This window comes from Urocampus carinirostris, chromosome 5, assembly GCF_059441175.1.
Source record: "Urocampus carinirostris isolate Australia breed hairy pipefish chromosome 5, RoL_Ucar_1.0, whole genome shotgun sequence".
Lineage (NCBI taxonomy): Eukaryota > Metazoa > Chordata > Actinopteri > Syngnathiformes > Syngnathidae > Urocampus > Urocampus carinirostris.
In genome coordinates this window covers 131,249-141,475 of record NC_142353.1, presented here as the reverse complement: position 1 = coordinate 141,475, position 10,227 = coordinate 131,249, and the positions used below count along the sequence as shown (strand labels likewise).

The window sequence follows — 10,227 nt, the reverse complement described above, 5'->3', positions numbered from 1 at the left end:
GGCTGCACGATTTTGGACAAAAAAAAAACTAATTGTGATTTTTCCATGCGATTTTTCCATGCGATTTTTCTATGCGATTTTTCTATGCGATTTTCGATTTTAAAAGAAAAGTGCATTTTCTGTGCTAGTTTTTTTTTTTTTCGGGGTGAACAGAAACAAACAGAACTTGAAATGACATACTTAGAGCCTAAGAGTATACGACTGTTACAACGTATCAACTGTAAATATACAAATAAAAAGAGAATTGCAGTTGAATTGCAGTTGGTCTTTGTTGTAATTATACAAAGTATAAATCGGAGGGCTACTCCTTTCAGTGTAATAAAACGATTTTGAAAGAGGTTAGCTAGCTACACGCCAGTGTCGGGTAACCGCGACTTATGCAAGGTTTTTGTGAAGATTTAAATATAAGAGTCACAAATGTTGTGTAGGGCAGTATGATTTATTTTAGATTTTTTTCAAACAGATTTACAGTATGTCACAACAGTGAGTACACCCCTCACATTTCATTATAATTCACAATCGGTAGCCTAGATGCTGGTCATGGCGCCCGCTTCGAGAGTGGGAGGTCGCTGGTTCAAGCCTCGGCCGAGTCATACCTAACATTGGTACCCATTGCCTCCCTGCTTGGCGCTCGGCATTAAGAGGTTGGAATTGGGGGGTTTGGTCACCTAATGACTCCCAACACAGCAGTTGGGTCTAAAAACCCGGCGCCGATCGAAGGCGACGAGTCACGTCGATAGCTTCGCGTGACAAAATGATATCTGGTAGATATCATGTCGATGGTTGATACTGGCTGAATAATAATAAATAAAAAAAATAATGTTAAATAGATCATCAATGAAGAAACATCGCTTTGACACAATAAAAAGAAGTATATAAACAAAGGCCATGACTTACTGGCCTGATGAGACAAAGTTTCATTTATTTGGCTCAGATGGTGTGAACATGTGTGGCGGCAACCAGGTGAGGAGTACAAACATGTTTGGGGCATCCTCCAGCAGAAACTGGAGAAGCACAAGATCTTGGAACATCCCCCAACTCTGTCATGTTGTCATGGAGGGGTGGAAAAGCATTCTTTCAACAATTTTGAAAAAAATCAAATTTCAAAACATTTTCCTCAACCTAAGGGAAAGGAAAAGGAAGTTGCTTCCCTAAAAGTAGTGGATCAGTCAATTTTTGACACAAATTGGGTTATTTTTGAACCACAAATTTTATAATTTCAGTGAATTTTAAGATAATCTGGGAGAGGTTTTTTTTTTACAAGTAAACCACGGGGAGTCTTTTATTGACATGAAATAACAAATGGAAAAGAAAATAATTTCTTGTCACCAAAAATATATCAAATGCTAAATGAAATTCAAAGGTGCCATCTTAATGGTGCAAGATTAATTAATATAAGAAAAAATACCACAGAGCAAAATAATAACATTAGGGTAACATTGAAAAATAAATGATATTTTACAAGAAAAATGAGAAAAATAGTCACTCAGTGCAACCTTTAAATTTCATTCATTAACCTTTGAGGTTAAGGCCCATGCATGTACTGTATTTGTACACAATAAATGATAGTGTTTAGATGCATTTTACACTTTCATTAAATCAAAATATTAGACTGTGACCATGTCAACGTAGCATGATCCACGCAAGGAACTAAATATACTTTGAGATCCCCCCTACCCTGCACTCCACACAATTGCAGTTGCTAAAATATGATAGAGAAGTCACACTCTTCCACAATGTTGTAAGAGAAGAAAAATTCCAGTTTCCACCCAAGTGAGCTGAATTACAAATGCCCTCCCTTGCAATTTGAACACAGACCTGAGCATTTTATGTCACTGTGTTTTTTTTTTTCACAGCTATCCCTACAACGAAGAATACACTAAACCAACGCAGTACATGAACACTCGCTGTCCTGCTTGGTGTGACCGGATTCTCATGTCACACTCAGCGCAAGACTTCATCTGCAGTGAAAGTGGCACCAGGAGTCTATTTCACGAATTAAGCTCTGAATGTAACCCTATATAGAAACACCGATGTTTTTTTTCCAGACGAGCATATTAGTCAGTTAAATAAATTCAATGCAGTATTACCTGGATACGCATCTCTCCAGAAAAGACAACGTGTTTATTCCTGGTTTGGAGCACCTATTTGCAAAAATCAACATATTTTCATTCTCATTCCAGGGAGACAAAGGAGAGAGGGGCATTGTTTACAACACAGTGGGCCCTAATGTTTGTATGGTACAAGGTAACATTTGATTGAAACTCTGATGCAACCCAGAAAGTGTTTTCCAATTGCACATTAATGTGTCATTGTATTTCATCAACAGCCTGTTTTCTCGCAGTAGCTCAGGAAGTAGAGCGCTCGTCTTGGGATCAAGGGATCCCAGTTCGAATCCCGGCTCGTCCGTGTTACATGTCGAAGTGTCCTTGGGTAAGACACTGAACCCCTAATACCCCCAATAAGCAGGTTAGCGCCTTACATGGCTGCAAGGCCGCTATTGGGAAATGTGGAGCACATTGTAAAGCGCTTTGGGAAGTCATTGACTTGAAAAGCGCTGTATAAATGCAGATAATTTCATTTTCATTTCATTATTCTTCGCACTGAGGAGAAACAAACATTGACTGAGTATTCTCAGTGGTAAACTAGTAAGCATGTGTCCACATTGGCAGTGATGGATCCCCAGAGAGACATTAGCTACCAGACACGCTCTCAATCTGAATCCACCACACGGCACACTGCTTTGTTAGCCCACGTTAATAGACTACTTGGGAAATATATTTTGTACCTAACTTGATATTGGCAATTTTGTGGGCATGTTTTAATGTTGTTCTGAATTTACTCTATTAAGAATGAAACACTTAATGATGGAGACAATGTGTGTCAATAGGATAGGGGAGTTCATACAATGACAGGCCACACTGCAAAGCTTAAAAGACATTTTACCCCATTGACAGAAAATTGTGTTAATTTTGATTTGATTTTTCCTTGCACTTAAAGGGACAGTGTGTATTATTTGACCACTAGATGTCGCTTTTTTGGTGTAGGGCAAATTAAAATGAGTGCTTAAAAGTACAAGGAAAAATGCAAACTGAAACGCTCTATTTAACGTCAATTCTCTTTTTGGCCAGCCATTTTGGGATTTGGGAAACATGACTGCTCGCTTTGGGTGAGGCTAATTTTATGTAAAATTAATGCTAGTTTCTTAATCTGAGAGTATTTGAAAAAATGCGAGTAGACAATATAGCTCATGTATTTTTGCTTATTATTTAAACCAATATCTATTTATATTCTTTAATGAATTAAGTTTTTTTTCACTAATAGGGAGGGGTGCTCAGTAACTCACACTGTCCCTTTAAAAAAACAAAGCAGATAGAAAATAAAGAAAACATTTTTTTCTTGTAATTCTATTTTGATGTTTTTTTTTTTGAATAAAGAAAATGATCTCCCAGCTGCCAAATGGGATATTCTTTCTTTTTTCTAAGGATGTTCTTATTATTATAGCATTAGGATTAAGATTATATCCACATAAAGAAAGATGTCTAGTTAGAAGTTTTCCAACAACCACATAACTTCACAAATATACATTTAATAAAATGCTATTGATTGAATGTGGTGTGCTTATCAAAGGAAAAGTTAGAAAAAACCCAGCCATGATTCTTGTTCAAGAAATATAAAAGGAAAATCAGTATGCTTACAAAAAATTATATGGTAAAATGAGAGATTTTTACAAAAGCAGAATTGAAACTAGTTAAATTGTAAACATTTTGAAGAATAATCATTGTAAATTGCAAGGTTGCTTTTTTGAGAAACATTTTCCATTTCTGGGTAAATTCTGTTCTACAAATGTGACAAAACAGTTACTCTGAGAAATCTTTTTTTTGTAGCTTTCTTTGGCTCCTTATGACTACAAGTAAGATCAGGTCTTAAAAATCCAGCCTGACTGGACCCAGGTCCGCGGGTATTAAAGCCTGACCCAGCCCAAGCCCTAGAAACTAACCTGATTTGTAGGATTGCACCTTAAGCAAACCGATCATTTCACATTTTATTTTTAAGGACTTAGGGAGAGGAGAGGTGATTTATGATAACAAATTTAAGCCTTTTTTTTGTAATGAATGAAGCTAAACAAGACTATATACACATTTACATATTTTGCATTTCTGTGTCTGCAAATGTAACATTACCTGACAATTTTTCATTTTTGATAGATAATTTTAAGGTAGTCTGTCATTTTGAAGGGTTGAAAAGTGGGCCATAAACCACAATAGCAGTACATCCTTAAATCTAGCGAGGCATTTTATGGAAGAGAGAGGCAAGGGTGACAAAGAAGAACAATGACGGGTGAAAGAAAGTCAAGATAGAGGTATTTCAATGGAGATTGCAAGGGTTTAGTACAGTATGTGCTAAGATGAGGCGACTTCTGTTTTGATCTCGTTTATTATCCACACAATGTTTTAGTACAGATTTTATGAACATATATTTAATTAACCAATTCAGGCTATCCCCTGCCCACTGCCTGAAAATAGCTGGGATGGGATCCAGCACCCTCCACGACCCTAGTGAGGATAAGCGGTGCAGAAAATGGATGGATGGATGGATGGATATATTTATTTATTCAAAAGGACCCTGGCCCAATCCAAAGGTAATGATTGACAGTTTAAGCCTGACATAGGCCAAAATTTGAGTCAGGCTCAGACTTGGGCTTGAGTTAGCACCTGCTTTACAGGACCTCCATTGACAATGCTTTAATTCGTGCACAACATATCAAGCACTCTAACATGCCGGAAAGCGAGTCTGAGCTCAGTCTTGCCTCAGACATTATGCGGCCCGAGACGCAGGACCGAGAAAGCTCGGCTGTGCTTTTGTAGCAGCAGACGGATCTTGTCATCGTCCGAGTCTGGGTCTAGCGGCTTGTTGTATTCCTCGTCCTCCAATTCATCTTCCAAAGCCTCATTTGCTTGCCTTGGGTGGGCCTGCATGGAGCTTGGCTTTGTTGCGCTCTTCTTCCTCCACTTAGTGCGTCGGTTCTGAAACCAGACCTGCGGAGGAAAGGAAAGAACAGGAAAGGAAAGCTTCTGTAGGTGTTTGAAAGCTGTCTGTGCTGCTACCTTCAAAATAATGGCCTCTAATTATTTAAAACCAACCAATTGTCAAATTCACCTTGACTTGGGATTCAGTCATACCCAAACTATAAGCAAGTTGAGCCCGCTCAGGTCCGGCCAAATACTTGGTCTGCTCAAAAGTCTTCTCCAGGGAAAAGATCTGATGTCCACTAAAGGTCGGCCGAGTGTGTTTTTTCCGACTTGAAATTTCTCCCAGAGGACCGCCTGAGATCAAAAAAAGTAAAACTGAACATGCATCTTCCTGCTCTTAGCGCAGGGTTTTCTGACTCAAATTGGAGTGTAGACTCTGGGTGAGGTTGGGCTAAGCGGGCCTTACCCATCCATTTACTGCCCCTTATGCTCACTAGGGTCGCGGGATGTTGGAGCCCACCCCAGCTTTCAGTGTGCCGTGGACCACTGTTCTAAAATATCTTTTATATTTTTTACACAAAATATGATTTAAAAATGAGAAAATAACCTATTATGTATAATGGAATTTTATCAAATTCATTGTGCAATATACATGTTTCAACAACAAATTATACTTCTATGAAAATAAATCAATCCATCAGTAATAAATAAATTATTCCAATGCCGCAATTGGGCCCCAGGCTGCAGTTTTGAGACCCTGGTTTTAAAAGAAAATTCAAATCAATTTAAAATCGATGTGTGTGCGTTTTGTGTGTGTGTGTGTGTGAGAGAGAGAGTTGAGGCCAGATAGCAGTTCTCACTCAATTAATAAACATTTGCTTAACTAATAAATACAGTGGTAGGAGTGTGCCGTTTAAAACAAATATATTAGACTATATTCACCCAGCAGCACGGCGGCGCAGTGGTTAGCGCGTGTGCGAGACAGTTCTGAGGTCGTGGGTTCAAATCCAGCTACCGGCCTTACTGTGCGGAGTTTGTATGTTCTCCCCGTGCTTGCGTGGGTTTCCTCCGGGCACTCCGGTTTCCTCCCACATTCCAAAGACATGCATTGGCCGGTCCAAATTGTCCCTAGGTGTGACTGAGCGAGTGAGTTGTCTGTCCCCGTGTGCCCTGCGATTGACTGACAACCAGTTCAGGGTGTGGAACAGTAAATTACAGAGCATTTGAAGATTGTATAGCTTGAAGAAATCACTTTTGTGCAAGTTAAAAATAATGACTTTGGCCAAATGCAGTCCATTCTTAAGGTTTCTTCATTTTCATCATTTTGAGGTTTTTGAGTGTTTCCTTGCCCTGCTGTAGGTTCTATATCAGGGGATGGTGTAATAATAGTCTGTGGATTTTACTAGCAAATATCTGTGGTCTGTGCAGCCCTTTGAGACTCGTTGTGATGAAGGGGTTCAAAAATGAACATGACTTGACTTGACATTGACCTGCATGAAATGACCCGCCTTTTCTTACCAATTGATAGATACATAAGTGAGCTGATGTTTTTGCGGTTAACCAGCGATTCAAAACAGTAAACTTCCTTTTATAACATGTATTGACAACTGTTATGTCCTGTACCATAAAGCGTATTACGGTGAAATGAAATGTCAAATTATCAATGTAAGATACAATATAAGATATTATTTCGCCAATGTCAATGTTTTTAACTCGCTCAAAAGTGATTCATATACAAGGTGCAATGTCTCTGTGCCTTTATGTTGTATTACATTCCCAAAAATATGAGGTACGAAGTTGTTTTAGTAATGCTTGTGCAAGGGGAGACATTTCATGGCGGAGGGATAATTTTTGCACAACACGGGCTACGACAAGCCCTTATGCAATCTAGAAAATGTATTAAAAATATAGAAAAATAAATTAAAAAGTAATAAAAATCATCAAAATTATTTACAATTTCTTAATTTATTTAGTCAGAAATATGTAACTTCTGTATTGTTTTTTATTTTACAATATCACATTACTTCTTTGAGTGGATTACACAATGAAAGAAAGGAAACTTCAGTTCCAGTCAATGAGATGTTTAAACAAGCTCATTCTTGAGATTGCACTAAGTACAGTCCAGCTTTCGCCCCTTTCCAGGAAATCCAATTGATTTCCTTAACAAGGGTTGAGCTTCTTGAATAAAATGTCCCCAAAGATGACAAGGCTGTCATCATTAGGATAGTGTTCCATTCAACTGTATGTTTGACTTGTAATATATTTTTAATCATCTTATGGACTGTCCCATTTCTATTAAATTCTGTTCAAACAGGTCAGTTTTCACACAAGTGACTTTATACAGCTATTGCAGCTAATTCATGCCTAGAATACATTTTTTACCATATCAACTCATCTTAACTTTTACATAGTTAGTAATTTCCAGAAGTTATATACAACTAAGCTTATTATATCATTCAGATACAAGTTATATCTGAAAAAAGAAATAATATTCGTAAGATTGATGTTTGACAATGAAGTCTAAAATTTTTTATTTTATTTTGCTGTCATTTCATTTTTTTTCAAGTTTTTGCAGTTTTGAGTTTTCAGTGGGCTACAAGAAAAAAAATAACATTCTTCTTGTTATTCAAATTGTATTCATGAAGCGTGCACCTGAACACAGTATGTATAAAACCATCTCCCATCAAAACAAAAAATACATGTTAACTCAATGAAACGATTTTGCTGATTTTAAAATCTCTTTTACTCAAGTTTTTGCAGTTTTTATTTTTTATATAGGTATGTTTCTGTAGTGCAGTGGTTAGTACATTCATGTAACATGCGAAAAGTCGCTGGTTCCAGACCAGGTGGAAACATATGTTGGCCTAGAAAGGGATTAGTGCCACCTGGCTCTACTTGCCCAATTTACATCACAGGTAATGGTGCCCTTAAGACTAATTAAGGGCTCCAACCAACATTTTTTTTATTTAGGCACTATATATTCAATAGTATCAATATACATAATTTTCCCAAAATTTATTTTAAAATCAATTTTAATACCCAATTTCTTCTCATGTTAAGATTTTATTGTGGTATTTTTTCTCATTGTTAAAAAAAAAATGTTATGTAACGTTATTAATGTAGCGTGCACCTGAACGCAGCGCGTGTAAAATTAACTGTCAGCAAAACATCCATCCATCCTAGCTATCTTCGGGCATTGGGCAGGGGACACATTAAACTGGTTGCCAGCCAGTCACAGGGCACACATCCTTACAACTCACTCGCTCATTCCCACCTGAGACAATTTTAAACTGGCCAATTAACCTGTATTTGGATTGTGAGACCAAACCGGAGTGCACAGAGGAAACACACACAAGCACGAGTAGAACATTTAAATTCTGCACAGGAAAGCTGGTAGCTAGATTAGAACCCATGACGCGCTAACACTCAGGTGCCGTACCGCCCTTCAAAAAACAATAAATCCATTTTAAACTTACTGTATTTTTAACATCTTTTTTTTTTTACTCAAGTTCTTGCAGTTTTGAGTTTTCGGAGGGATACCGTTTTTCCTCTTAACAGAGTTACTGTATTTATTTGTGTGTATATGTTTTTTTAAAACCTAAAAATGAACTCATAGTGCATTATACAAACTGTTTTACAGTAATTTATTATCATGTTTTTGCAATTATTGATCAGTTGAAAAATATCGCTGACCTCAATCAAGAAAACTGGATGCTACAGAAATCAAACCAGGTTTTGGTAATGAGAGTGCCGAATCCTAACCACTAGACTAACAGTGTTATAGATGACCTAAGAATATAAGAATTATAAGACTATTTTTATTGACAGTATCAGAGATGAATGTTAGAGAATGGAGAAAACAGAAAGTCATCCTCACAGATATCATTCAATAAAAAAGAACACTGAGGAAAACAACTATGGTGCATCTAATGATGAATCTGTATTCGAAGGACATTAAATAATGACATTGAATTGAAATAAATGTGACTTGACATTGGAAATTTTATGTTGGTTTTGTGTTCATAGTTGACAGTGTCAATAAATAATTAGAATTATGGCCGCGCTATTGAACAACATTTTTCACTTACAATGATTGGTTTGAGCAAAGAAAAGGTGAAACAAATAGTGATACCAATTTCTGCACGTTTTACATAGATAAATATGGTATATACTAGTGATGCATAATTAAAAAAAAAATATTTACTGTATTTCTAAAAAAACATTGTTTACACATTTTGTTTGGGTATCTTTTCCCTATTTTTAGAACATTTCATACTGTTGATATTTTTAAAATTTCATTCCTGTTATTTAAATCATATTTTTGAAGCATGCACCTGAACGCAGCACGGGTACTCACCGTCGACGCACTGCTGCCTGCCACCCACCCACTTGCAGCTGCTTTCGGACCAGCAACTCATGCCGCTACCTTTCATAGGGCACTCGCCACTGGCTTTTTCCAAACAGTTCAAAGTGGCTCCATAGTCTAGGTTGTAGCACATTGAGGTGCTAGTAACGGGTGGACCGAATCCCCCCATAGTTGGGTACCCGGATAGTAGGGTATTGGTGGAGTTCGATGCGCCAACACCCACCAGGGAGCGGCTAAGAATGTCACTTATGCCGTGCGGGGTACCTGGAAGCTGGCTTCCGAGGCCTGCATTGGGCTTGTAGAAAGAGTTTTGCACCGAGTACTGGCAAATAGGCGCCTTGAGCTCACTAGTGAACTGGTTGAGGCTATTGTTGAAAAAAAAAGAACTTTTCAGGTTTGGATCCATGCTTGGTCTCGAACTTCCAGTAAGATCCTGCAAGGACGGATTCGCTTGGATGCTTTCTTGCGAGTTCAAAAAAAGGTAACTTCTGATCTGTGGGCAGCCATTGTGAGGCTGGCCAGGTCCAAACGCTCCCAGACTCTAACTCTAACTGATGCACTCCACTGCCAGTACAAATCATACATTAGGAGTAGTTTGATTAAAACAGCTCACATTTAAAAGCGATTTACAATTGGTCATAGCTGCCTGGTCTTGCCATTGGTTGGTAGGGAATGTGGGGGAGAGGAACGGTCTGGACAGTTTCTGATTAATGAGATTTTGAACAGGTGCAGTGGGAATAAGTTAATTTTTTTCATGGCCAGTGATGCCAGTCCAAAGGTGATAAGGGAGAAAAATTTAGTTTTCAGTCTCTGTATTGTGATCATGGATTTTTTTTACTGTGTTTTTACTTACCTTCAATCTAGACCATAGAAGTCATACTCATTTAG

The 10,227-nt window shown here is 37.8% G+C and overlaps 1 protein-coding gene across 1 annotated transcript; it reads right to left on the bottom strand.

Annotated features, from left to right (window-relative positions):
* Positions 1-4,811: 4,811 nt before the first annotated feature.
* On the bottom strand, positions 4,812-9,793 carry nkx6-3 (NK6 homeobox 3). Its single transcript, XM_088335002.1, has 3 exons — positions 9,331-9,793; positions 5,161-5,327; positions 4,812-5,039 (listed from the first exon to the last, which is right to left on the bottom strand). The coding sequence occupies exons 1-3, from the start codon at positions 9,743-9,745 to the stop codon at positions 4,812-4,814; spliced, it is 810 nt and encodes a 269-aa protein (XP_088191128.1). The 5' UTR covers positions 9,746-9,793.
* Positions 9,794-10,227: the final 434 nt, after the last annotated feature.